This window comes from Suricata suricatta, chromosome 9 (assembly GCF_006229205.1).
Source record: "Suricata suricatta isolate VVHF042 chromosome 9, meerkat_22Aug2017_6uvM2_HiC, whole genome shotgun sequence".
NCBI lineage: Eukaryota > Metazoa > Chordata > Mammalia > Carnivora > Herpestidae > Suricata > Suricata suricatta.
In genome coordinates, this window is record NC_043708.1 from 82,000,480 (window position 1) to 82,027,779 (window position 27,300).

Here is a 27,300-nt window from a genome sequence, read left to right on the forward strand (position 1 = left end):
GTGGGGTTAATTGTACCAGCTTCACAAGGTTGTTGTAAAGATTAGCTAAAACCAGACATCTAGGATGCTTGGCAGAGTGCCTGCTACATAGAAAGTGCTTGATAAATGCTAACTCTTATTACTGGGCCCTGCTGTGTGGAGAGCAGAGGACCGGTTACTGAAGGAAGTCCTGTTCAGAGTTCACGGAAACTTTTGTGTGGTGCATCTTAACTTAGCCAGGGATGCACATCTGTTTTCTTTCCACAGTGCTTCTGTGCTGCTGTCCTGGGCACTTGAGGTGGTTTCTCGCTTCACGTTTCCCTCATGCCTTCCTTGCTACCTTCTAAGCTTGTCATCCCTTAAGTGAACGAAGATGAAAATATTTTATATCCCCAAGCTTAATCCCACTCTCCTTTCTTGGCTGCCTTCCCAGAACAAAAAATAGGACCTCAGTAATGGTAAAAACTTCAAAGGAAGCTTTAACAGGCAGGACTCACCTCCATTCCTCCAAAGGAAAAACCTGACATAGTCCCTTCGCACCTCGTTCCCCACTGCCAGGAGCCCTCTTTCAGCTTCCTTCCCATACTTAAGGGATAGTAATATTAGCATTTGCCATTTGCTTGGCTCCTACTCTGTGTCAGACAAAAATAATTTAATCTTCACAGAAGTCCGATGAGCTAGATATGAGTGTCTCTTTTATTATAGATAAGTAAACAGTGTGTCTTACCCAGGGTCACAGAGCTGTATGTGCCTGAACAAGGGGCCAGACCCTGGTCTCTGTCCCCAGAGCCCACAGTGTCCCTCCGGCTCCCATACTGCTTCTGAAGATCCAAATGTCCTCAGTCCCTCTTTCCATAGAAGACAGGTGGGGTGTGGAGTAGGGAGAGCTGGGCCAACTGGTGCCCCCCAGGACCAAGCTAGTGGACCAGGAGAGGCATTCTCTCATTTAATAAGTGGTTCTTGAACAGCTGCAATAGGACAGTCTCCACTGGGCACAGGAGACAAAGCTGTGAGCAGAACCAGACCCACTTCTCATTCTCACAAAATGTACAGTCTGGTGGGAGAGTCATTAAAATAAGTGTAAAATTACATCTGTGATAAATGTTACAAAAGATTGATACACTCTGCTTGCTATGAGAGCATATACTGAGGCCATTTGACCAGAGATCTGAAAGAGGACTAAAGATTAGTTGAAGAAAGGAGAAGAGAATGTTCTAGATAACAGAGCACAGCAAAGAGAGAGAGCACATTCTTTTAAAGAGAGTGAAAGCATGTGGTTGGAGCATAGTTCAGGGTGAAGCTGAAGGGTGGGCAGGGGACATATTATCCAGGGCCTTCGTGAGCACTTTAAGGAGTTTGGTTTTGGAAGTCCCCCAGGGATGATCGTCCGGCAGTGACACGATCAGATCAGACATGCACGTGTGTTTGATGTAAAGCGCACTGAGAGTCAGGAGATCTGGCTCTACTCTCTGGAGGGGTTTTCTGAGCCTAGGTTTCCTCATCTAAAAATTCTGGAGGATTGGACTAGGTGATGTTTAAAGTCACCTAGTACGGACATTTAATCTTTTAAATTTTTTTAATGTTTATTTATTTTTGAGAGAGATACAGAGAGAGAGAGAGAGAGAGAGAGAAAGAGACAGAGCATGAGCAGGGGGAGGGGCAGAGAGAGAAGGAGACACAGAATCTGAAGCAGGCTCCAGGCCAGGAGCTGTCAGCACAGAGCCCAATGCAGGGCTCAAACTCATAAGCCCTGAATTCATGACCTGAGTCGAAGTTGGACGCTTAACGGACTGAGGCACCCAGGCGCGCTGCACAGTGCATTTAATTCCTTCCGTCCTTCCTTCCAGCTCTAAGGTTCTATGAATCTGTCTGTTTTAGAGGAATTAGGTTCCCTGTATCCTGGACTGCCCATAACAAAAGCTGGGCAACTGTGCATGGATGTGTGTGTGTGTATGTGTGTGTGTGTGTGTGTGTGTGTGTGTGTGTGTGTGTGTGTGTGTGTGTGTTTGGGAAGAGGGGAAGAAAAATGATGTAGCACAGAGTTTCCAAGGCCCTTTGACTTTTGTCATATATTTAAAAAAACCCTTCTGACCTGGCATTGTACAAGGGAAGCAGGAGACTAGAGGTTGGTATAAAGAGAGAAAGAAGAAAGGAATGATGAAAGGGGAACAAGGTAAGATGAGATGGGGAGAGAAGGAGAAAGGAAATAGTGAGGATGGATTTGGGGAAGGGATCAGAAGAGAAGATGATATGACTCAGGAATTTCAAGGCTTTGCTGCTCAGCCCGGCAGTTCTGGGCATATCTAGTACCTCAGATACCAGAAATCCTGGTGACCCTAGAGATTACCTGTGGAATTTGCATATTGAAGTGGTTTATGGAGCCTAATGTGCCAAGCACTCACTAGCAGCTTATACTTGCCTTTGCTTCAAGTTTCTAGCAGGCAGTGGGCTTCCCATTAAACAGGGTTGGGTCTGGGGGATGTCGCCCTCTGCTCAGTCTCTCCCCAGGTAGCAGGCTTCAGGCTTGCTCCTGTCAGCTACTTAGAGTACTGACCAAGGAGTGAGGTGGAAGGGGCAACGGGCCCAGACCCGCTGACAGCCAGGAGCCCAAGAGAACACTGCCTGGCTATGGCTTCCATCTTCCTGCCTTGACTCCTATCACCTGGCCTCCTCTCTGGAGCTGCCTCTGGAAAGTCTGAACCTGATCCCTCCCAGCCTTGCAGCCTGGTCGGAGAGGGTACTCCCACCCTTCTCTGCACAGCAGGCAGGCGGGCAGAGTTCTGGCAGTCTAGAGGGCCCTTCTCAGGCCCTTTGGGACTGGGGATTCTTAGGGCTGGGCACAGGAGTTCCATGGCACTGCACAGTCCTCCCCAGGCCCTCTGGGGCTCTCTCTGCCCCTCCCCCTAGTGTTACTGAGCCTCCCTGAAGTTCTGGCTTCCTGCCTCCCACCTCCTTCTTCATTTGGCACGTAGAGTATATGGGGCCAGCTCCTGCCGGGTACACATGTGGGCTCACATATGAGAGGCCTCACCCCCGCCTTGGAGCACAAACTCTTATCATGTGGCTCTCAGCCTGTAACCTGGCTGCTGCTTTGCTCATATCACATGCACTCTTCCCTCCTGCATCCCTTCCTGGGCTCTGTGCAAGGGCTGTGGGAAGGCCTATGTCCTTGATGCTCTTTGTGGGTATGACCAGAGATGGTGCTGGTACTTAGCAACCTGGTGGGATAGGCTTCCAGGGAGCCTTCACCCTCATAGGGCTGCAGAGATAGATCCTTGTGAGTGGGGAAGGGAAGCAAGAAGAATAGGTTGCCAGCGAGCAGTTAGTTGCCCTCAAGAGCAAGCACAGCCCCTCTCATGCTCTACACAGCTCTGCATGCTGAGTGACGGGAGTTCCCAGGTGGCCTGGGTGCGCCTAGGGGAGCTGTGGCTTGGTGCTAAGTCTGTTGTCTCCCTCATTTTCCCAGGTGTGTGGTCGTGCTGTTCAATCCCCGAAAACACAAGCAGCATCACATCCTCAACAGTTCCAGGTGAATGGGTCTGGGCCCTCAGGGAGCACCTCCATTCCTGGAAGTTGTGAAAAGGGCACTGTCTGGGGTCTTTGAGGCTCTGAGAACTGGGACCTGGTTGGGCCCACGATCAGATAGCAAAATGCCACCACATGTGCTATTGGTGTCTGCTCATCTTGCCTTTCGAGGAGACTCTGGGAGCCAGGTTTAGGCCAGGCTGTCAGTGCCCCTCTGAGCCTGGCTCATGTCCTGTAGGAAAACCATCACTGCCCTCGCCTTCTCTCCTGATGGCAAGTACCTGGTCACTGGAGAGGTGAGTGACAAATGGGGGCTGTAGTCCTCTGAAGTGGGTGGGTGGCCTGGCCTCAGCAGAGAGCTACAATCCTAGACCGAGTTAGGGCTACTGCCGCCTTGGCTTCCTGAACAGATGCTAAATCCTAGTCTTTGCTCTGCCTGAACAGTGGTTCTTAAACCTTAGTGAGAATCACCTGGATTGCTTGGTGAATGAAGTACACATTGTCAGGCCTGCCCCCAGGGTTTCTGATTCTATAGGATGGGACCCCAAAATTTACATTTCTGACAGTTCCCCTGTGCAGAATCTGCTGGTTTGAGAAGCATGCTTTGAAAAACCACTGCCTTAAATTAGTCATTATCCCCAGAGGCCCCCTGCTGGGCACACGAGGGATGCCTCTGCCTTCTCAGGCTTACAGAGAGGCAGAGGAGGCAGAAATAGGCATGAGTGGGAGTGGTTCTCAACCCTGAAGGCCCATCAAGAGTCACTCAAGGAATTTTGAACAAATACAGAGGTGCATATTGAACGAAATCGGAGGCTGTTTTCTTCCTAATAATCATTGTCCTGTGATATTTATCATGCTTTTAAAATACCTTTGCCCTGTAATAGCACTCTGCTCTTGACTCTTGGCCAGGGGTCACTGGAGAGATTATATTGAGTAACTGAGGGTGCAGGAGTGAGGGCCTTCACCCCGAAAGGCTTGAGGAGGCTGTAAGCCTCTGGCCCTCACTTCCAGTTCTTCCCTCCCTGCAGAGTGGGCACATGCCTGCCGTCCGAGTTTGGGACGTGGCTGAGCATAGCCAGGTGGCAGAGCTGCAGGAGCATAAATATGGCGTGGCTTGTGTGGCCTTCTCCCCTAGCGCCAAGTACATTGTCTCCGTGGGCTACCAGCATGACATGATTGTCAATGTCTGGGCCTGGAAGGTGAGTAGACTGGGTGGGCTGACCTGACAGCCTCATGGGGGTTCACAGACCAGTCGGGGAGCCAGGAAGCTGCTGATGTGAGCCCCTTCGCTCTACTTTGCTCTCTCAGTCTCATGTCTCAGTCTAGAAAATAACCTGAAGCAGAAAAGAACAACTGTGTAGCCACGTGTGTTGGTAGAAAGGGGCTAACTTTATGCTTTTGAGGACCTACAGAGGAAATACATCTCTTCAGCTCCTCTAGAAAGAAATTCTCTCTCCCTTCTTTTTCTGACCAAAAAATCTTGGAAAGGAACATTTTTTTAAAAGTACAAATCCTATCTAACCCCTCCTCCTTCCTCTGAACTTCTTTCTTCTTAGCTCCAAGAGGCAGAATTTTGATTCTTCTTTTGACTTTCCCTCCAGAAAAATATTGTGGTGGCCTCCAATAAGGTGTCCAGTCGGGTGACAGCAGTGTCCTTCTCTGAAGATTGCAGCTACTTTGTCACTGCAGGCAACCGGCACATCAAATTCTGGTACCTCGATGACAGTAAGACCTCAAAGGTGAGCTGGTGATGCTGGAAGTAGCCCCAGGGCCAGGGCCCACTTAGCCCACCCCAGGAGAGCCTGTTCATTGGGCTGCACAGAAGTTCTGGGTGAGCCCTGGGCCAAGGAGTAATCTCAAAGAGCAAGGGGGCCTTGCTTCTTCACCTCCCTCTCCCCAGGGCCTAGTTTGCAGAGGCAGGCTCTGGGGCGGATGGATGGCAACTGTGGTGTGTCTCCACAGGTGAACGCCACTGTGCCCCTGCTGGGCCGCTCAGGGCTGCTGGGGGAGCTACGAAACAACCTGTTCACTGATGTGGCCTGCGGCCGAGGGAAGAAGGCCGACAGCACCTTCTGTATCACGTCCTCAGGGCTGCTGTGCGAGTTCAGCGATCGGAGGCTTTTGGATAAGTGGGTGGAGCTGAGAGTAAGCACCTCTGTCCCAATGGGTAGGGGCTGCCCCTGCGTCAGCTCAGGGGAGATCTGATGCCTCTGGCCCCAAAGCAGGGTCTAGGTCCTCATGCATGCAGGACCCCAGGAGAGAGAAGCTTGAGGGGGGCCAGAGCTTGGCCTAGTTCCAGCCCTTGGAGATCTGTATAACTGCCTCCTCTCTGCTTTCTCTTTCCATCTTTCTTTCCTCTGCTTCCCTCTTCTCAGAATACAGACAGCTTCACAGTAAGTGATGCCTAGAACCTCCTGTCTTTCTCCTGCTCTTTCTTTCTCTTTGCTGGGCTTTTCCTACTCTGTCCTCTTTGCCAAAACTTCTCGTGCCTTAGAAGGGTCCCTGACTCCCTTCCCCCAAATGCACGCCGCTGTGGGCCCTCTGGCCACCTGCTGCTGGAGGGAGGGGTATCTCTAGATAACAGCTGAGGGGCTCAGGCCAGAGCTGCTAGGGAACTTTTTCCTCACCTCTGCCTTGGATGGTCCTTCCTCTTGGCAGGTGACTCTTGAGGAGGGGTTGGGCAGGTGACCCTTGCTGACCTGAGCCCTTCTGCCTGCAGACCACTGTGGCCCACTGCATCTCTGTGAGCCAAGACTACATCTTCTGTGGCTGTGCTGACGGCACCGTGCGCCTCTTCAACCCCTCTAACCTGCACTTTCTCAGCACACTGCCCCGGCCCCACGCCCTGGGAACAGACATTGCCAGTGTCACTGAGGCCAGGTGAGCTGTGTGGATCCCTTCCCTCCCTTCAGAGCCTCACCCGGGGCCCAGTCTTCCCTGGTTGTGCTTCAGGAGTCAAAATGAAGAGTGTTATCAGTGCCCTGGCGATTGCCAGGAACACCTCTGTAGGCCACCAAATTTGGGCTTATTGATACTAGTTGCGACCAAGGAGGCTGCACACTGTGGGAAACACAGTATTAGTCAGGGCTTACTGTAAGATGTGGGCTTGTATTAGATGATTTTAGGAATGGTTCAAGGGGTTGAAGTTTTGCTATGGTTAGATGCTGTCAGGAAGTAGGGGCAATTCTACAAACGGACCTCTTAATAATTTTTATCTAAAAGGTGGAAGGGAAGGTTTAGGGCTAAAGCGGTAATTGGCAAAGAAGTAGCAGTCCATCATGATAGATGGGAATTGAAGTGTTGGTCATTTTTGTGGTTTATACAGTGACGGGTGTTTATCTATGCTCAGACACGATTACTGAGGGGTCTTGTTTTAGTTCTGTTCCATCATGGCCACAGAGTTACCTTGTCTGACTTTGGTGTTCTGTGACACTGTGTTCATCATGAGAACACTGCAGTCCAACAGCTAGTGCCAGGTCAGGGGTCAGCTCCCGCCTGAAAGCTGTCAGAGACCTTTTCCTCTGTCAGGCAGCTGCCCCGGGCAGGTCTATAGGCGGCTCCTCCTGCTAGCTCTGCTCCTTCCTTTGTTCTTTGGCTTATGTTTTCATTCTTTTCAGTCATCCATTTCATCAGCTCCTCCCTCCCTGTTTGCCCTGTCCTCTTCCCCACAGTCGCCTCTTCTCTGGAGTGGCCAATGCCAGGTATCCAGACACCATTGCCTTGACTTTTGATCCTACTAATCAGTGGCTGTCTTGTGTATACAACGACCACAGCATTTATGTTTGGGATGTGAGGGACCCCAAGAAAGTGGGCAAGGTGTACTCAGCTCTCTACCATTCCTCCTGCGTCTGGAGTGTGGAGGTATGTGGGCTGGGCCGGCTTGGGACTGACCAGGTTTGCTGGGGTACCCTTGTGGGGTAGGAGGTGGGGATCCCTGAGGATGTCTTCATATTCCTGTCATTTCCTTGTTTCTCCAGCACCATCCCTGTGTATCTGCCTATCTTCACGTGGGTCCCGAGGATTGAGCTTGAATTTTACTGTTTATATATCTCAAGATTCTTCCATTGTCCCCCTGTCTATCCCTAGCTTTGTCTCATCCTGGGCTGGGTGATCTTGGACAAGTTACTGAAATTGACTCCTCAGTTTCCTCCCCTGTAAACTGATGTACCTGATTACTCTAGTTGTCCTAAGGATTAAATGAAATGACATAAGTGGGAGATGCCTGGAACATAGCAGGAGCTTTGTTAAGGTGTTTGCCCTTAGTGATAATAGCAAGTATCTAATAGTTATGGCTTGCTTACTATGTGACAAACACTGGGCTAAGTCTTTCCCAGGATTCTCTCTTTATTCTCATTCCCTTCCGTCTCAGGATTGCCCCCTACATGGAGATCTGACTTTGTTCGCTCTGTCCCTCAGGTCTATCCTGAAGTGAAGGACAGTAACCAGGCCTGCCTGCCCCCAAGTTCCTTTATCACCTGTTCCTCAGACAACACCATCCGCCTGTGGAACACAGAGAGCTCCGGGGTGCATGGCTCCACCCTGCACCGAAACATCCTCAGCAATGTGAGCCCCGAGGCCTTGAGGCTCTCACTCCCCACTTAACGCTTCTATACCCTCAGCCTCACACCTCCTCCTCAGGAACTGGGTCCCCAGATTTTGATCTTCTAGCTCTGGTTTGACTGGGCTCTTTGAGCCAGGGGTTCTTCTTGCCCAGCATTCTTCTCCCCTTGCAGCTGTACTGGGTTAGGCCTGCCTAATCCACCTGCTATTCTGACCTGCACCCCTAGGACCTCATTAAGATCATCTATGTGGATGGGAACACTCAGGCCCTGCTGGATACTGAGCTGCCTGGAGGAGACAAAGCCGATGGGTCCCTGATGGATCCCCGTGTTGGCATCCGCTCTGTGTGTATCAGCCCCAACGGACAGCATCTAGCTTCTGGGGACCGTGTAGGCACACTCAGGTAATGCCAAGCCTGGAGTGTATGACTGCCTCCCATGGCACAGACCTAGGGAGTTAGGTGCTGAAGGACAGAACTTTAGAAAAACTGGCTCAGAAAGATTGGGGAACAAGATGTCTCTACACACAGAAAACATAGTAACTTTACAACGAAGAAACCCAGCACAAACCATCCTAACCAAGTGATTAAACTTAACATCCCCATGTCAACATCCTGAAGCCCAGAATATCATGTACTAAGAAGGAAATAGTGTGATTTTTGAGGTATATTTGCCCCCAAATGCATTAACTCAGTCCAGTCATGGAATAACATCAGGCAGACTGAAGCTGAAGTATGTAGGACAGAGTAATCAATACTTTTCTAAAGAGTGTTGAAGAGTGATCAGTACTCCTCAAAAGCATCAAGGTCATGAATGATAAGGAAAGACTGAAGAACCGTCACTGTCTACAAGTGACTAAGGAGAAATAACACTTAAATGTAATTTGGACTCTTGCTAGGATACTAGATCCAGAAAAAGGTTTTGTGGAAAAACTGGTGAAATTCAAATAAAATCTTTAATTAATACCATTGTCCTACTGTAAATTTCCTGGTTCTGGTATTTGAATTGTCGTTAATATGAAAATTCTCTATACTCATTGCAACTTTTCTCTAAACCTAAAAGTTCAAAAATAAATAAAAATAAAAATTTAAAAACAGGTTAGGGGGACGGTCTAGCAGAGAATGGAGGATGAGCCTTTCTTCTTGTAACCTGTCAACACCCTCTTCCCTGTCATCTTTGCAGGGTGCATGAGCTGCAGTCCCTGAGTGAAATGCTAAAGGTGGAGGCCCATGACTCAGAAATTCTATGCCTGGAGTACTCTAAGCCAGACACAGGTAAGAAGGATGCCAGGGATCTAGCCCAGAATGGCATGGGGCTCCTCCAGTCCTCTAGTGCCACTTGGTTCCATCCTGGCTCTTGGATGTAGGACTGAACATCGTTTGAATGACTTGGTATCTTTATAGGTGTAGAGAAGGACAGCTCCTTGCTGGCTCCATGGTTCACTTGGCTCAGGGTTATGGGACTCAGTTCCTGTGGGCCTGACATAGGGTTTTTCTCTGGACACTCATGGGCTGATAGAGTTCTTTCAACCCCAGGTCTGAAGCTGTTGGCGTCAGCAAGCCGGGATCGGCTCATCCATGTGCTAGATGCTGGCCGTGAATATAGCCTGCAGCAGACGTTGGACGAGCATTCATCCTCCATCACTGCTGTCAAGTTTGCAGGTAGGGGCAGGGCACTTGAGACACATCTTGCCACCTACCACCAGTATCCTCCACCCCATCTCCTGCCTCCATGCAAAGGGTATGCCAGTGACAGGGCTGTGTGGGACAGCAGCTGGGAGGCCTGGGTCTGGAGAGGAAGACAGGTGGAATGAAGACTGTCAGTCTAGGTGACCATGAGCCTACCACATTGGCTGAGAGCAGAGAGAACAGAAAGCTTTGGAGGGAAGCATCCTGATTTGTTGTCTGGAATAGCTCAGCAGTGGGGCAGTATGGGGGAAGACAGAGGAAGGGCTGGCCCCCTTGTGGTGAGAACTGTGGTAATAGCTAGGTTCCCCCCCCCCCCCCCCCCATCCTCCATAGCCAGCGATGGGCAAGTTCGCATGATCAGCTGTGGAGCAGACAAGAGCATCTACTTCCGCACAGCACAGAAGGTGAGGGTGTGGGGCTTCCCGAATGGGGCAGCGGTTGGAGGTGGGGGATCTCTATCATTCCCTGAGCTGAGATTGTAAGAGGTGAAGGGAGGTGAAAGCGGGGCTCTCTGGGCCTGGTGAGCCCACATGCTCTACCCCTTCAGTCTGGAGATGGAGTCCAATTTACACGGACGCATCACGTGGTACGGAAGACGACCCTCTATGATATGGATGTGGAGCCCAGCTGGAAATACACGGCCATCGGCTGCCAGGACCGAAATATTAGGTGGGCATTCCCTTCTCAACCCATCTAACCACCTTCCTTTGTGCTCGAGGGGGTCAGCTGTAGGCAGCTCTCTCCCCACTTCTATCTTTTTGTCTAGGACTTTGTACCCCGTGAGCCTGTAGAAGGAGCACTTTGCCTCACCCAAGCTGTGGTAGTCTCTTTGGTGTTGGGGAGTGGCTCCCAGAGAGAACAGGGCTGGGACTGAATGCTGGGGGGGTCCAGGTCTGCTTGATTATGTCCTCTTCCTCATGTGAACAAGAGTGCTTCTTTATAGGATCTTTAACATCAGCAGTGGGAAGCAGAAGAAGCTGTTTAAAGGGTCACAGGGTGAGGACGGCACTCTCATTAAGGTAAGGGCCCGGCAGGATGGCCACTAGACCAGAGACGGGGAAGACAGGGGTACTAGGTGGAAAGGGACTGGGCCTTCCCTTGTCCTCTGCCAGCTGTGTCCCACTCCTCAGGTGCAGACAGACCCCTCAGGGATCTATATCGCCACCAGCTGTTCTGACAAGAACCTCTCCATTTTTGACTTCTCCTCAGGCGAGTGTGTGGCCACCATGTTTGGCCACTCAGGTAAGTGTTGCTGGAACTTTACTCTTTCTTCCTTTAGTTTCTTGGGACCTAGCAGAGCTGCCTGGCCCCATCCTTCCAACCAACCACTGACCTCCAGTGTTGGGACAGAAGCTTGGCGGGGACTTTAAGGTGGCTGATAGGCCATGTTCTTTGTTTTTCACAGAGATTGTCACTGGCATGAAGTTTAGTAATGACTGCAAACATCTCATCTCTGTGTCAGGGGACAGGTGAGCAGAAGCCAGCTTCACTAAGACAGATTTTTCTTCTGTGCCACACATAATGCCCAGCTCCCTCCCCTCTTTTCACATCAGTGATGTCTCTTGGAAGTAGAGCTGAGCAGGGGTATTTCTTGGCTGGGCCGATGTGGCGCTAGAGGGTGGTTCTGGTCTTTTTGCCAGCCCATGAAGAAGGGGAACTAGTGGTGCGTTACCTACCCCAGGTCCTACCCCACCCCTCCCTCACCCAACTCTGTGGCTCTATCCAGCTGTATATTTGTGTGGCGCCTGAGCTCTGAGATGACCATCAGCATGAGGCAGCGTCTGGCTGAGCTGCGCCAGCGTCAGCGAGGGGGCAAGCAGCAAGGACCATCTTCTCCCCAAAGGGCTGCGGGTCCCAACCGGTGAGGACAGAGTATGGATACGGGCAAGTGGTGGGTGGGCATCCAGACTGCTCACTATGATCTCTGTGCTCCTCATTTCTGCTCTGGACTTGACATTCACCTGTACTTCTCGACTCCTGTACCCCCAACACCCATTTCTTACCTCAAGACCCATGAAGGTTGGCCTCTACTGGCATTGAGTCTCCTCCCCCCATGACCTTCCTTGTCCTGGACTTAGGCATGAGGCCCCATCGATGCTGTCTCCTGGACCAGCTCTGTCATCAGACAGTGACAAGGAGGGAGAAGATGAAGGCACTGAAGAAGAAGAACTGCCAGCTCTGCCTATCCTTGCCAAGGGTGCCAAGAAAGAGCCAGGTGTGTGAAAGTCTCATGTGGCACCAGTTGCCACAGTGGCCAGTTATGTCCTTTCTGGTACTGTGGTGGTGAGAGCAGGGTGAGCTGAGGAAACCAGAGCCTCACTGTGGCCACACAGGGTATGGGCTGATGTGGGGCCAGGGCTCCAGGTGGGTGGGCAGGAGATAACTCTCTTTGACTGCCTGTCTCTGCCTAGCCTCAGTGCCTGGCCTAGTCCTGCCTCGAAGCCTGTCCCACTGGGAGATGAGCCGGGTGAGTCACCATCATCATAATGCCCTTCCAAGGTTATATGAGGCGGAGGAAGGTGAAAGCAGGGCTTTCTGGGCCTGCCCAAATGCTGCATCTCTTGTGTTCAAGAAAGGGCCTTGTGGGAGGATCTGAGCAGCTCGGCTGGTCCCAGGTTACAGATGATGAAGCCCAGGGGTCTCCTTCCTGCAGGCCAGATGTGGTGGCCTGCAAGGGTTAGTCACCACTAAAAGAAGTGCTCCACTGTTCAGCTGCCTGGGGGCCTGGGAGTAAACGTGAACAGAGAGCAGGTTGAAGTGGGGAGTAGAAAAGGGGTGTCCGAGCTAAACAGTTAGAACTGAACTCTAAGAAGGCCTCGTGGGTGGGCTCAGTTGGTTAAGCGTCTGACTCTTAATTTCAGCTCAGGTCATGATTATCATGGTTCTCCCCTGTGTTGGGCTCTCTGCTGTCAGCATGGAGCCTGCTTCAGATCCTTTCTCTTTCTTTCTCTTTGCCCTCCCACCCTCTCAAAAATAAATGTTAAAAAAACAAACAAAAAAAGAACTGAAGTTCAAGAAAATCAAATGTCCAAGTAATAGAAATCTCGAGAAACTAGTTTTAAAGACCCCAGGTTAGGAGGCTAGCTCGGAACTTCGAGAGCAGTAATTTGGAGGGAAAGGGCCGTGAGAGGACTGGGCAGCTACGTCAGGGCAGCCAGAAGGGGCATACAGGCTTTGTGAGCAAGTTCCACAGCAGCCCAGCCCTCCCTTGGGCCACGTCAAGTCTTCAAGGGGCAGCGCCTTCATTGTTTGCAGCAGCTCCAAGCAGGAATAGTGGCGTGAAACCTCTGGTGCCTCTGACCAGGCCAGGAGCTCAAGGCTGGACTATTGGTTTGTCCTTGGTGCTGTGAATGGACTTGGGGCCATCTTCAGAGTAAGGGACTTTGTAGAGATTCCCAGTTCTGAGGTGTCCATGACACCAGGTGAAGACTGAGACTAGAACGTCTAAGACAGGACGTAGAGTGAAGCTAAGAACATGAACTCTGGAGCCAGACTCCCTGAGCTGTAACCTGCAGACAGGCCACTTACTGTCTGTGGGACTTAGACAGGTTACCTAAGCCCCCTGTGTTTCAGTTTTGCCACCTGTAAAAATGGGGATAATAATACTACTGACTTCATAAGGTGGTTGTAGGGATTAAGTGAGCAAACACATGTAAATAAAATGCCTGGCACACGGTAAGTGATATATGAGTGTTCGCTGATACTATCGTATGGTGCTTGTTACCCCTCCCCCACCCCTGCCCACACCAGGCACAGGAGACAATGGAGTTCCTGGCCCCAGCTCCTGCGGCCAACCAAGGACCCAGAAGAAGGAGCCGCTGGGCTCAGCCAGGCGTGGAGCTGAGTGTCCGCTCCATGCTGGACCTACGGCAGCTGGAGACACTGGCCCCAGGCCCTCAAGGCCCTAGCCAAGACTTGCTGGCCATGACCCCCTCTTGCCCTGAGAAACATGGTCAGCAGGTCCCTGAGACCTCAAGTGCTAGCCAGGTGAGCCAGCTTTCTCCTAGCAACCTCGAGATCTCCAAGCAGCCTTAGGCAGCCTTATGCTAACACCTGAGGCCCAAGCACTGAGCCAGCGATGCTTGCCCCGCTCCTCTGGCACATGAGTAGCCTGGACTGCAAAGGTTGGGGCTGGCTAGGCTGGGTGGTATGGTGATTGGGGTGGCACCCATTGCCCTTGGCCAGGTTTCTTCAAGGGCTTATGATATTAAGTGGTGGCTGAAGGCTGATAGCCTGGAATGTAACAGAATATAGTTATTCCGGAAGCCCAAGAACAGTAGCTGGAGTTGTCCTCAGAGTCGGAATATTCAGCTTCCCCTAGAACTGATACATACCAAACCCTTGCCCACCCCCACCTCTTTTCTCAGACCCTTTCTCACATCAGCATCCTCAGTATTACCCCTTCGTGTGTTCCTAGAATGAAAAGCCCCCTCGGCCTCATGCTTCCCAGCCCTGTTCCTGCCCCCACATCATTCGACTGTTGTCCCAAGAGGAAGGGGTCTTTGCCCAAGATCTGGAGCCTGCACCCATCGAAGATGGTATTGTCTACCCGGAGGCGGGCGACAGCCCCACCCTGGATACCAGGCAAGGGTCCCTCCCTCATCAGACCTCAGGGGCTCTGCAGTGTTCTCTTCCTGTGTGTTCTTTATACGGGAGGGCTGGCCCACGTTACTCAGGACTTGCCTGCCACTTCGCCCCTGTCTCATCCCCAGTCCCACTCACAGGTTGGGGAGAAGGAAGCCAGATGTCTGGTGGGATTGCTCACCACTGCTAATTGCCTCTTCTTTCCCCTGCTGGCCCTCCTGAAAGTGAGTTCCAGGTGCAAGCTCCGGCCCGAGGGACCCTGGGAAGAGTGTATCCAGGCAGCAGGGGCTCCGAGAAGCACAGCCCTGACAGTGCCTGCTCTGTGGATTACAGTAGCAGCCGCCTTTCTAGCCCTGAGCACCCCAATGAAGGTGAGGCTGCAGCTCGAGGGAGGTCAGTGGACTGAGGTGGGAGTGGAGGCTCTGGCGACGGGTTGGTGCAGCATGATGCTTCTCTACCCTCCCCACATCCAGACTCTGAGAGCACGGAGCCCCTAAGTGTGGATGGCATTTCCTCAGACCTTGAAGAGCCAGCTGAGGGTGATGAGGAAGAGGAGGAAGAAGAAGGAGGCACTGGCTCCTATGGGCTGCAGGAAGGCAGTCCCCATACTCCAGACCAGGAGCAGTTTCTAAAACAGCACTTTGAGACTCTGGCCAATGGGGCCGCTCCAGGTGTGGTCAGAGGGCCAATATGTGATCACTGTAGTCTTCCTTCCTTCCCTCCTTGCCTGGATGAGAGGGAGGGTACAAGGGCAGGCCATGCCCTGGGTTACATTCGAGGGGAGGCAGAATCTGGGACAAGGGCTTGCTTCACTTCATGATTTCTGTCACCCTGGCAGGGGGCCCAGTCCGGATACCAGAGAGGATAGAGTCTCGGAGCATCTCTTCACGATTCCTCTTGCAAGTGCAGACCCCCCCACTCAGGTACCTCTCCCCACAGCAGCTCTCAGTCTCCTACAAGGAGCTCTGGCTCACTTGACCTCCCAGCCCTCCCCAGAGGGCTGGTCCTGGCCCCTAGGGCAGCAAGCCACACTCCTATCTCCAAGGCTGTTGTCTTCCCATGCTCAACAGTATTTTGCACTCCCAAGTTTTGGGATAGCCAAGTATTTTGGCTTTGTGCCGGCCCTTCTCTCCCAGTGTTTCTCCTCGTGTTAGCAAAGAGGACTCCTAAGCCTCCGCTGGGCCTTCTTCCACATTTCCTCCCTGTAGGGACTTGTCTCCATCTTCTTCAAGCCTGGCGCTGACATCGAGACCAGTCCAGATGCTGCAGGGTTCGGGTGAGCAGCTGAGAGGCAGTGGTGCCAGTCCTCCAGGAGCACCCCCAGAGGCAGAGCCCTCCCCTGGAAATGGTGGCCCCCAGCAAGTGGTACCTGTGCTTTTGCCTCGACGCCGACTCAACCCGGATAGCAGCTGGTCCCCCAAGAGAGTGGCTGCAGCCAGCCCCTTAGGTGGACTCCAGAAAGCCCAGTCTGTGCAGAGTCTGGTGCCACAAGGTGAGGAGCCTGGTGGGCTCAACTCCAGGGTGCAGGGAGTGTGGAGCGCATGAGCATGCTAGAGGAAAGAGGGCCTGATTTAGTCCTGAGGTGTCATTGTGCTTGCCACTGACTGTCCCTTAGTGGGTATGTGCTGGGCACAGCAACTTCTAGAGCGCTGAGTCTGCACCTGGGATGTTTTTCTCACCACCTGACCTGCATATCTCTGTCTTCTCTGCAGATGAGGCCCCTCCACCAGGCCCCTTGCTCTTAAGGGAGATGGAAGCCCAGGAGGCCCTGCACTCCCTGCCACGGGCTGATGGCCGTCTTTCTCGGCCTCACTCCTACCAGAACCCCACCGCTAGTTCCATGGCCAAGATGTCCCGCAGCATCTCTGTTGGGGAGAACTTAGGGCTGGCGGCTGAACCTCAAGCTCCTGCTCCCATTCGAGTCTCACCGCTCAGCAAGCTAGCCCTGCCCAGCCGAGCTCACCTGGTCTTGGACATCCCAAAGCCACTGCCTGATCGTCCTACTTTGGCCACATTCTCACCTGTTACCAAGGGCCGAGCCCCTGGTGAGGCAGACCGGCCTGGATCCCCAGTGGGCCTGGGAAAGGCTCATAGTACATCTGAGAGGCGGGCCTGTTTGGGGGAGAGTGCCCCTCCCAAGCCTAGGACAGAGTGCCAGTTTCAGCCTGGGCCCAACAGCCCCTGTGGCCAGCAACTGCCGATCAGCCCCCTCTTTCGAGGCCCTGAGAACTTGCAGTCCCCAACCCCTGAGAAGACTCCCAGCCCCATGGAATGCACCAGGCCAGGGGCAGCCCTGAGCCAGGACTCAGGTGTGCACAGCTCCCCAGATCTCAGTCCTGCCCCATCCTCTTTCTCCCATCTCTGCTGTCTGTTCTCTGGCTCCATCCCGTTTCTGTGCGTCCAGCCTCTGGTGTTTTCATCCTATCTGCCCCCTTCTCAGTCCATATGTCACCCTCCTGATGGTGAGACACTCCCGCCAATTTTCATGATCTTGTGACCCATTTGCTCCTTCAATCCCTTCTGGTCCCTGGGGCTAGGGTTGGCCCTCCCCTCTGGACCTCGTTTTCTGTGTGGTATTGGGAGGGGGGGTCGTTGGGGAGGAAGGAGGCAAGAAGAAAGGACAGCAGGCAAGTGGACGGGGTGTGATCCTGCAGGTAGGCCTCTCCTGCTCTCAGTGGCCTCTGGGTGGGAGGCCTGCAAGGGCAGCTTTGCTGGGCCTTACTGAGTTGTATCTGTCCCTCCCAGAACCAGCAATGAGCCTGGAGCAGTGTGAACAACTCGTAGCAGAGCTCCAGGGCAATGTGCGCCAGGCTGTGCGGCTCTACCACTTGGTACGTGTTGGGCACCTACTGTGGGGAAGGCAGAGGGCTAGCTGTGTATCCAGAGCAGCCATGCTAAGGCTCTTCCACTGATGGATGGGTGGAGCAATCAAGAACATCCCGGGCAAAGTAGGTGAGGGAGCTAGAGGCCATTAGTCCAGGGCTCTTTCTTGAATGGAGGACCTTCTGGTCCTCTCTTGCTAAGAGCTGGAAACTTCCTCAGACTGGAGGGGTTGGGTAGGGCTGGAGAGACCATATGTCCTAGTTTGCTCAGGACCATCCAAGTTTATGCCTATTATCCCTGTATAATTATTAATAGTGTCCCTTGTCATATTCAAAAACTATTTGGCCACCTTAGACATAGGGGGCAGTCCAGCAGGGCCTTCTTTGGAAGCAGGCTAGACCCAGATGGGGCCCCTCCCCTTTATACATCCATTGAGAGGGTGTTCTTCCACTGTTCCTCCTACTTACTTCCTGGGTCCTCCTGCAGGTGGCCGGCTGCAAGACGCCCTCAGTGGAGCAAAGTCGCATCACCCAGCTCCTCAGAAACACCTTCTCTTCAGTGAAGCAAGAGCTAGAGACCCTGGCTGGCACTGTGCTGTGCAGCCCGGGTGGGAGCCCAGGGGCTGTGGGGGCTGAGCAAACACAGGCCCTGCTAGAGCAATACTCAGAGCTGCTGCTTCGGGCTGTGGAGCGGCGCATGGAACGCAGACTCTAGTTCCAGAATCCTATTCCAAGTGAATGTTTCCCTTATTCCAAACTGTAGCCCCTGCTCCACTCCAAAACTTGTGGGGATGCTTGGAGTGGATCGCAGGGATCAGTGCTCAGAGGGGAAGCAGTTTTCCCAGCTATTCCTCATGGGGCCCCTGTATTTATTAATTTATTTCCCTGTCACCTCACTTTCAGAATCCCTGCCTCCACAGCCCCTTCAGTGGCTCATGCAGGGTAGGTCTTGGATCCTTGTCATCTTGGTGCTGTGAGGAGTAGGAGGGCAGCCTGCCCCATTTGGGGGAAATTGGGAAGGGCTGGCCCTCTTTTCTTAGAAGCCATTTGAAATTACTGCAGGGATCAGCTCCCTGGGGTGGAGCACACACAGGGTATTTGGTGGGGTGGAAGTGAGAGGTCACGTGGCATTCAGTGCCCTTCAGCCAACAGCCGAGCTTCACCTCTACCTCCACTTCCCCTCCCACACCAGCTGCACTCCTCTGGCTGCCAGAGCAGGGAGTTATGTTTTCCCTACTTCCTGGCAGTTGTATAAGGCAGATCCCTCTAGTCCTCCAGGGCATTCCCAGCCATCAGGAGTCTTGAGTTGGTATCAAGGCCTGAGCCCCCACATTCCACTCCCACTCCCCCTCTAAGAGAGCCCTAGCATTATCTCTCTCCCTGTGCCCCTTTTCTCTCCTGGCCAGAACTTGTGGAGACAGCTGTGGGATGTTGCTGCGGGACAGTAAAGCCCTCTGCTGGGCAAACATACAGCCCTGGCCTTCTCTTCTTAGCCCCTTGGTCTTCCCCATCCTCCCAACCCTGGTCCCCAGCAGGCTGCTAGACCCAGAGGCCACCTTTTTGCATCCTGAGTGATGCCCAGTCAGAAGCCTGTTAGAACTTCCCTCATGGTTTACAGGGCACCAGCCCACCTTCTAAGGACCTTGGTCACACAAGTCTATACACCACACACACACACACACACACACACACACACACACACACACACACACACAAGTTGAGTGAGTGTTCATGGCTAGAGTACTTGGCTGGCTGACGTGTACCTGGTTTCCCTTCATGTACTACTCCTACTTCACCACCCTGGCTCATGTGGAGCTATCAAGGAGCATGAAAAGTACTGGAATGTAGTAACCTGAATTCTGGATTCTTGGTGTCCACAACCTAGCTGATGTGAATGGCTCATAGGTTCCTGGTTAGGGTGGAAGGAGCCTCAAAGGAGGCTGGACACTGAAGATGCTCTGGATACTGGAAGTTGAGGGGAGGGGGAGGCAAATGGGACTGCAGAAGGGGCCAAGAGACACCCTGGAAAGGTGGTAGTGGGACGGGTAAGTAATAGAGGGAAGGGGGTAGATTAGAAGGGCAGTTGTTAGGGATGAGGGGAAAGAGATAGGGTACATGGGCAGGTAGAGTAGGACCAAGTAGTTAAAGCAATTGTTGAGGAATTGGGATGAAGAACACGTGTCTCTGGGCCCTACTGCTTCCCTCTGCCTCAGGTAAGTCAGAGTAGCTTTCCTGAAGCTTTAGGCCACCACAGCCTACCCTCCCATGGACAGGCCCTGGGCCCTGCCGGTTCTGTAGGCAGCAACTTAGAAGTTGGTTTCTGTAGAGTGCCCACCCCTTTGCATCAGCCAAAGTGGACCAGAACAGATGAAACCTAGTTCACCCCCACTCTTCTGTACTACTACCACCTGCATGGCCAAACTGCAAAGAAATCCTGGCCCCAGGAACTCCTGCAGCTGAGGTGGACCCTGGCAGGGCTGCAGCTGTCTTTGTGAGGGTTAGAAGTCCACTACCACTCCCCCAACAGGCACAACAGCCACAGCCCAGCTCCAATAGGGCTCAGGCCTAGCCCCCTGGTCTGGGTACTAATGAGATAATCAGCAAGCCAGTTCCTCAGAGGAGGGAGCTACACTACCACTAAGGTTTGTAAGAAGGTGGCCGCCCTTTCTGTACCTCAGCAGAGAGCTTAGGTGGGAGAGGGGACCTTGTGGCCGCCGGCGCCCGTCCCCTTCTGCATGTCTGAGGCCACCGGCAACTGCCCCCCCCCCACCCGCGACCAGATTTACCCTGACCCAGTTTTGAAAATCTCCTTATTTATAACTTTTATACTTTGTCCAGGCCATGGCGCTTCCCTCCTCCTGAGGTCTCATGGGGCAGGGGCCGTTTTTAACTCGTCCGTTTGTATTGATGTATGAACTCATCAATAAACAATCATTTGTTAAATCTGGGATGCCAGGGAATGGGGCAGGTTGGAGACCGCGCAGCTCCTCACCCGCAGCTTGATTAGGAGGACCTGGGTGCGCTGGAGGCGGGGGAGGGGACTGTGCTCCGAAGCTGCGAGACTCGACGGGGGCGGGGCGGGGCGGGGTCTTAAGGGAAGAGCGCGTGGCCGCGGAGCTGCGGCGTTGGCGTCATGGCGGAGGCGGCTTTGGACGCCGTGCGGAGGGAGTTACGAGAATTCCCGGCTGCCGCCAGGGGTGAGTGCGTTGGCGCAGAGGCTGTGACTGCCTTGCGTCCACCGCGGGGCAGCCTCAGGACGTGGGCGGACCCTAGGGCATGCGGGGAACCAGCGCCCCGAGTCGGGTGCGTCCTGGCCTTCCTGGGCCATCGTCTCCACTGGCTGTCCGCCCTCCACCCTCCCGCCCCGGTTCGTGTCTTCAAGGAGCGCAAAAAATCATGAACCTGACTCGTTGCTGGCCCCACTCTGATTACTCTTCTGCCGCAACCTCGCCCCTACCTCCGTGCTGCGGCGTTGGCTTTCCTGTTGTGGTGTTCGCATGTCCTCCTGGTTTCCTGGTGTCTCTTGACTTTACTCCCAAGGTTCTGGCCAGTCCTCACCCTGGTGTACTTTCCACTGTCAAACCGCCCCAAATACTGGGGCAGTCTTTTGTTGCCGTTCCCAGCCTTTCCTGTCGTGAGCTCTTAGGGTGGTCAGGTGCTCCCTTTCTAAACCCCAGCTGAAACGCTTTATTCAGGAACAAACTTCTCCAAGGTGGTGCAGAGCTTAGGGAGAATTGTAGACAGCTGTACAAGTAATCCCTCTTCTGCTGCTGAGTTTTTATTTTTCTCTCTCCTCTCTCCCGTTTTGTTCTGTTTTACCATTAATTAACAGTGCGGGCACATGGTTTAAAAAACAACGGATGTATCATGTGAAGTAAGCATCCCTCCCATTCCAGCCCCCAGTTTCCATCCTTCCAGAAATATTATGTATATAGCCCCCCGCTACACACACACACACACACACACACACACACACACACACACGGCACTATCTATATCCTTTTGTTTACAAATGTTAGCTCGCTAAACACTTTTCTGCACTATTCTGTATCTTGAAGACTGTCCCATATTCCTCTTCCTCAGTCTTTTTCACACTTGTGTTCTTGTAATTTACTGAATCCGCCTATTATTGATAGGCATTTAAGTCATTTCCAGTCTATCTTTTAACTAATGCTGCAGCAAATACTAGGAGCACGTCGATACTAAACACCTCAATGTGTGAGGCCTCTGGTCAATATGTTTGGGATACATTAGTGAATAAAACAAATTTCTGCCTTCCCATACCTTACATCCCAAGTGAGGACACAGATCATTAACCCTAGTCACACTAAATGAGTAACGAATAAGTTATACAGTAGAAGAAATGGATTAGAAGATAATACATGAAAAAAAGTAAAGCCGAATAAAAGGTCTCAGGCCAGGGGTTGAGGGGAGGTTACAGGTTGAAATAATATGGTCAGGGTAGGTAGTGTGCCTTGATAAAGGGACATTCAAGCAAAGGAGGGGAAAGGAGTGAGCTGCCCAGACATCTAAGAGAAGGGCATTACAGGTAGAGAGGTAGAGGGCACTGGGGCAAATGCCCTGAGGTAGCGTGTGCCTGGTGTATTCATGGAACAGTGAAAAGGCCAGTGTGCCAGTCATTCTGCACATGTGTGAATATTTTTGTTGGTTAAATTTCTAGCAGAAGAATTTATGGGCCAAAGGAATTTCTGAATCCCTTTTTTTAATTTTTAAAAATGTATTTTATTTATTTTTGAGAGACACAGAGAGACCACGTGAGCAGGGAAGAATCAGAGAGAGAGGAAGGTACAGAATCAGAAGCAGGCTCCAGGCTCTGAGCTAGCTGTCAGCACAGAGCCCTATGCAGGGCTCGAACCCACAAACCGTGAGATCATGACCCGACTTGAAGGTAGACGCTTAACCGACTGAGCCACCCAGGCGCCCCCTGAATCCCTTTTGAAATTCTCCCATCAGAGCCTCAGAAGGGAGCAGTCACCATTATTTACAGGAAGTCTTTCAATTGGCGAGGTAGGAAAAATGCAGTAGTGGCAGAAAATACAAAAGGTGAAGAAAAAGGCAGTTTCTACGCATTTTAAGAATTCCAAATTCTTAAAATGGGGGGAAAAAGAATTCCAGTGAGAATCATAGGGGGATTTACTGAACCCCAAATCATCCTTCCAAGATGACCGCTTTGATGGGCTGGCACGGCTGGGAAGGCCCTGTGCCAGTTTCCTCTCCCTTGCTCCCTTATCTCCTTGGCAAGTTCCATCTTAAGCTTTTAGCCGGTAAAGCAAGCATGGGTGCCAGCTCTTTCCTTTTCCGTTTTCTTGGGCCCACCAGGGTCTTCCCATTCAATTCCAGGTTTTGAGCTAAAGACATTTACTTTCCTACTGAATGCAAAGCAAACAAAGATGACTGGCATGGAGACCTCAGAGGTGAAAATTAGTGCAGCAGCTGCCCACTGGGGCCACGGCAGTCAGGCCAGATCTCGAGGATGAAATGAACAAAGCAGAGCCTTGTGTGCCCTTTATAGAAGCCAGGAGAAAGGTATTCCAGTCTGAGGAAGCAGTAGGAACAAAGTTTGGCACCACCCAAGCAGAGAGTGTGGTAAGGGGCAGGGACCAGAGAGGAGGAAACCAGACTGGAAAAGTAGGTTGGGCCTGATCATGTATCACCTTGAATGCGTGCCAAGGCACGTTATAATTTGTAAGGAGCAGTGGTAAGCCATCAAAGGATTTTTTTTAAACTAGGGATATGACAAGATGAGATTGTCTTTTAAGATAATGGGGGCCAGAGTGAGGGATGCTTTGAGAGGGAGTGGAATTAAACCTCAAGGAAACCAGTCCGTTCACTGCAGCAACCAGACAGCCAGGAGATGTTGGAGGCTTTCAACCATTAAGCCAGTTATTTGCTGAGCACCTGCTGTGTGTTAGGGACTATTCTAGGTCCTGAGGGAACACCAATGAACAAGACTCGCATCCTTATCCTCATTGAGCTTATGTTCTATTCTAGCAAGAGAGATCAATGAACAATTTGGATAAGTGAAATATATAGTATGTTAGGTGGTGATGAATGAAAGAGAAGGAAAAAAAGGGAAGGGGTGTAGGATTGTTGGGGACAGGTTACAATTTAAAAGGGTGGCCAGGGAAGGAAGCCTCACTGAAGTGACCTTTGAGGGCCCAAGAAGGTTGTTTGCATATGGATACCAGCAGAGCAAAGGAAGAGGGGGTGGTTGGTAGAATCAATAGGACTCTGAGACAGTGGGTGGACAGAAGTGAGGGAGAAGGAAGAGCTGAAAAGAATAGATTTGTGAGAAGTGATACGGGGCCGCTATAGACATTTGTGCAGGTGGCATACTGCACAACCATAAATGCACGTAGTAGCCCTGGGTGTCTGAGGATGGTAATGCTGTTCAGGAAGATAAAAAACACAGTTCAGCTCTTACTTTTCCTCCTGTGGTTTCCTGTAGCAGCCTGTCTCCCTAGTTAGGTTGTAATCTTCTTGAGATAACAATAGGATCATCCCTTGATACCTCCTCATTGGCCAAACCAAGTACTGAGTACATTCTAAATGCTCAGTAAATATCACTGTCAGAGGGTGCTTTCAAGAGCCTGGCTCATCCACACCAGTCTGTGGCCTTGGGGCCTCAGCTCCACTCATCCTGGAGCTCCCTGTACTGCCTACATGGCTGTCTTTCCCAGTGGATGCCATGATGTTGGGCACTGCAGAGTGGGAAAGCCGAGGGCTCACTCTACAGGGCTGCACGTGGTCCCAAGGTGGGTGTGGGTTATGGGCTAATAATCACATCTCTTGGCCCTGTGGACACTTATGGTCCATCCTGGTGTGTTGGAGCTTCATGCTTTCTCCCTTAAATTTCCCTCCTCGGTTTTCAATTCCTGGTTGTCCAGGGTACCTTGGTCATCGGTGGACATTGTCCAGTGATAGCAGTGTGTCCTCCCCAGGGAGGGCATCTTTTACACAGGGATTGGGGCAGCAACTGGGTGCAGCGGGTTCATCTCCCCACCCCACCCCCTTTTTCTCTCAGAGCTCAGTGTGCCTCTTGCTGTGCCTTACCTGGACGAGCCCCCGACTCCACTCCACTTCTACCGGGACTGGGTCTGCCCTAATAGGCCCTGCATCATCCGCAATGCCCTGCAGCACTGGCCAGCCCTGCAGAAGTGGTCCTTCCCATATCTCAGGTGGAGGCTGCCCTGGGGGGGGGGTGTTGGGTGATACTTTGTGGTATTTGAACATGGCCTGAAAGTCCTTTCCTCCAGGGCCACAGTGGGCTCCATAGAGGTGAGTGTGGCTGTGACCCCTGATGGTTACGCGGATGCTGTACGAGGGGGCCGCTTTATGATGCCCGCTGAGCGCCGCCTGCCCCTGAGCTATGTGCTGGATGTGCTCGAGGGCCAGACCCAGCACCCAGGAGTCCTCTACGTGCAGAAGCAGTGCTCCAACCTGCCCACCGAGCTGCCCCAGCTGCTGCCTGATCTAGAGTCCCACGTGCCCTGGGCCTCTGAGGCACTGGGTGAGTGGAGGCAGGGGCTGGCCGGTGAAGAAATGGGAAGGACAAGCAGGAGTCAGCCCTGCTTGCTGCTTCTCCCTTTGGTGATGAATTGGCCCACACTCTTGTTCCCTTAGGGTCAGGTGCTGTGCACTAAGTGCTCAAGTCTCCAGGCCACAACTTTGCTTTTTGTTTTGTGTTAATTTATGTATTTGTTTTGAGACAGAGATACAGCATGAGTGGGGGAGGGGCCGGGAGAGAGGGAGAATCCAAAGCAGGATCCACAGCCAGCACAGAGGCCCACACGGGACTTGAGTTCCTAAAACTCTAAGATCATGGCCTGAGCTGAAACCAAGAGTTGGACACTTAACTGAGCCACACAGGCACACCTCCTGGCCACAACTTTGTATGGAAGTACTGGACATTGTCACCCTTCTTTCTGCCACAGGGCAGGAGACTCCTTCTGGAGGTGGCCCTCCTCTGCCCCCTCTCCTTGTTCTCTCCCTGCGAGCTCCCTGGTTCCCTCCAGGTTCCGGTCCAGCATCTCTGTGTGGCAGTTATTCCCAGCCTGGCCTTGGAGGATGGCTCCTTCTGACTTGACCTCTTACCTCTGACCTGCAGGAAAGATGCCTGATGCTGTAAACTTCTGGCTGGGGGATGCAGCTGCAGTGACATCCTGTAGGTGTCAGGGAAATACAGAGGTGGGGGAGGAGGGAAGAGGAGGACAAGAGTGGAAGGTTGGGTCTGGACAGAAGTTAGAGTATTTTCTAAGATTTATTCTGGGGTTCTGTGGTTTGGGCATAACAGAGTGCCTCCTGATAGCTCAGATTGGGGAGGTCCCCATGGCCCTGGAGTGCCTCCTGATAGCTCAGATTGGGGAGGTCCCCATGGCCCTGGAGTGCCTCCTGATAGCTCAGATTGGGGGAGGTCCCCATGGCCCTGGAGTGTGGAGGGGACTGTTTCTTCTAGGTTTCCAGAAAGCTCTCCTGAAGGCCAGGTAGGTTAAGGGATGAACTCGGGAGAACCCTGTTTGTTTGGATTCCCCCCTTGGTAGGGATGAGCCTAGGACCTGGCATGTGTCAAGTCCCTGGTAGACAGAGGTTTGAAATGCTTGAATCCTGCCTGACTCCTTGGCATCCCCTGGAGCCTGCTTTGACTTTGTGTGCTCTTCTGTTATACCTATCACATCTGTTCTGTGGTCATTTGTCCCCTTCTGTGCCCTGCCCCTCATAACCTTGCCCACTGGGCCTTCTCTGTCTTGGCAGTGCATAAGGACCACTATGAGAACCTCTACTGTGTGGTCTCTGGAGAGAAACACTTCCTGCTACATCCACCCAGTGACCGGCCCTTCATCCCCTATGGTAGGGGACTCAGCCCTCAGGGACTGGGGAGCAGGTGGCCAAGGTGGACGGCAGCAAGGGCCCTGGGCAAACTGGTGTGCCAGGCCTGAGGTGTGGGCACAGTGTTTCCACTGCACTCAGGGAACAAGGGGGAGGAAGTGGCAAGCTGTAGGCCGCTTGAGTGTCCCTGGACCTTTCTCCTGGTTTCAGAGCTGTACACACCAGCAACCTATCAGCTCACTGAAGAGGGCTCATTTAAGATGGTGGATGAAGACGCCCTGGAGAAGGTATTGGCCTTGTTCTTGGGCCCTGAGGAAGGGGAAGGGTAGGAACCCTTCTCTGGGGAGCAGGCACAAAAGAGCTGGAGAGGTGGCACCTTACTCTGGAAAATCCTTAAGTCTGGGCCTTCCCAGTGCTGAACAGGGCAGAGCTCTTGGTGTTTATCTTTGGAAGGGACAGAGCTGGAGGGCCGGGGCATTGGGCCTGCTCCCTGGCATCTGCTGTATCCCCAGGTACCCTGGATCCCACTGGACCCATTGGCTCCAGATCTGGCCCGGTACCCCAGTTATAGTCAGGCCCGAGCCCTTTGCTGCACGGTGCAAGCTGGTGAGATGCTCTACCTGCCAGCCCTATGGTTCCACCATGTCCAGCAGTCCCATGGCTGCATTGCTGGTGAGGAGCTGCCCAGTAGGGCAGCTGGGGGATGGGTTTGGGAGGCAGCGGGTTTGGAGGGGGCCCTTCATGCTCAGGTCTCCATTCTCCCCACAGTGAACTACTGGTATGACATGGAGTATGACCTTAAGTACAGTTACTTCCAGCTGCTTGACTCCCTCACTAAGGCCTCAGGCCTCGACTGATGGAAGCCTGGTGAACGTTGCCAACAAGAACTGGTAGAAAATATCATGTCCCTCCCAGGCCAGGTCACTTCCAGAGGCAAACTAGAGTCAGAGTCTGCTGGCCAGTGGCCCAGCTCAGCTTGGGATCAGCATTTGAGAATTTTGGGTGGTGATCTGGAGGTCCAGAAGGTGCCAGGCAGGTCTGTGTTGGGCTTCCAGGAAGTTACAACACAGGCGAGGCTGCTGCCTGTACTGGAGGAGGCGTGGGGCTTGTAGTGCAGCCTCTTACCAGCACCGTGGGCGAGTTACCACCTTGCAGCATTGGTGTCCTGACTGTAAAACCGAGAAAATGATGGGTCCTAACCATCGCGTGTTGTGAGGCTTGGAGAGAGATCTTTAAGGACCCTAAGGGCATGGCACAGAGGAAGTGTTCAATAAAAAGTGGCTTTGATTCATGTGT

At 52.5% G+C, this 27,300-nt stretch overlaps 2 protein-coding genes across 5 annotated transcripts in view; both read left to right on the top strand.

The window, feature by feature from the left end:
• Nucleotides 1-20,100, top strand: part of MAPKBP1 (mitogen-activated protein kinase binding protein 1) — a 52,155-nt gene extending 32,055 nt beyond the window's left edge. For 3 of the 4 annotated variants that reach the window (XM_029951034.1, XM_029951036.1, XM_029951035.1), the window contains 28 exons: nucleotides 3,446-3,508; nucleotides 3,743-3,800; nucleotides 4,533-4,703; nucleotides 5,106-5,243; nucleotides 5,467-5,649; nucleotides 6,224-6,384; nucleotides 7,176-7,365; nucleotides 7,921-8,067; nucleotides 8,292-8,467; nucleotides 9,246-9,337; nucleotides 9,599-9,724; nucleotides 10,085-10,155; nucleotides 10,299-10,420; nucleotides 10,695-10,770; nucleotides 10,882-10,993; nucleotides 11,157-11,220; nucleotides 11,478-11,612; nucleotides 11,830-11,966; nucleotides 12,163-12,218; nucleotides 13,502-13,738; nucleotides 14,169-14,335; nucleotides 14,561-14,706; nucleotides 14,809-15,006; nucleotides 15,174-15,258; nucleotides 15,544-15,827; nucleotides 16,048-16,644; nucleotides 17,081-17,166; nucleotides 17,645-20,100. In XM_029951034.1, coding sequence (XP_029806894.1) covers nucleotides 3,446-3,508; nucleotides 3,743-3,800; nucleotides 4,533-4,703; nucleotides 5,106-5,243; nucleotides 5,467-5,649; nucleotides 6,224-6,384; nucleotides 7,176-7,365; nucleotides 7,921-8,067; nucleotides 8,292-8,467; nucleotides 9,246-9,337; nucleotides 9,599-9,724; nucleotides 10,085-10,155; nucleotides 10,299-10,420; nucleotides 10,695-10,770; nucleotides 10,882-10,993; nucleotides 11,157-11,220; nucleotides 11,478-11,612; nucleotides 11,830-11,966; nucleotides 12,163-12,218; nucleotides 13,502-13,738; nucleotides 14,169-14,335; nucleotides 14,561-14,706; nucleotides 14,809-15,006; nucleotides 15,174-15,258; nucleotides 15,544-15,827; nucleotides 16,048-16,644; nucleotides 17,081-17,166; nucleotides 17,645-17,872 — 4,306 coding nt within the window. In that variant the 3' untranslated portion in view covers nucleotides 17,873-20,100. The remainder of the gene's footprint in view (nucleotides 1-3,445; nucleotides 3,509-3,742; nucleotides 3,801-4,532; nucleotides 4,704-5,105; nucleotides 5,244-5,466; nucleotides 5,650-6,223; nucleotides 6,385-7,175; nucleotides 7,366-7,920; nucleotides 8,068-8,291; nucleotides 8,468-9,245; nucleotides 9,338-9,598; nucleotides 9,725-10,084; nucleotides 10,156-10,298; nucleotides 10,421-10,694; nucleotides 10,771-10,881; nucleotides 10,994-11,156; nucleotides 11,221-11,477; nucleotides 11,613-11,829; nucleotides 11,967-12,162; nucleotides 12,219-13,501; nucleotides 13,739-14,168; nucleotides 14,336-14,560; nucleotides 14,707-14,808; nucleotides 15,007-15,173; nucleotides 15,259-15,543; nucleotides 15,828-16,047; nucleotides 16,645-17,080; nucleotides 17,167-17,644) is intronic. The other variant, XM_029951037.1, reaches the window with a different exon arrangement.
• Nucleotides 20,101-20,264: 164 nt separating this feature from the next.
• On the top strand, nucleotides 20,265-27,300 carry JMJD7 (jumonji domain containing 7). The gene is made up of 8 exons (XM_029950716.1): nucleotides 20,265-20,354; nucleotides 24,203-24,356; nucleotides 24,435-24,688; nucleotides 25,286-25,342; nucleotides 25,930-26,025; nucleotides 26,215-26,291; nucleotides 26,517-26,676; nucleotides 26,773-27,300. Exons 1-8 carry the CDS (start codon nucleotides 20,291-20,293, stop codon nucleotides 26,859-26,861), a joined length of 951 nt encoding a protein of 316 aa, XP_029806576.1. The 5' UTR covers nucleotides 20,265-20,290; the 3' UTR covers nucleotides 26,862-27,300.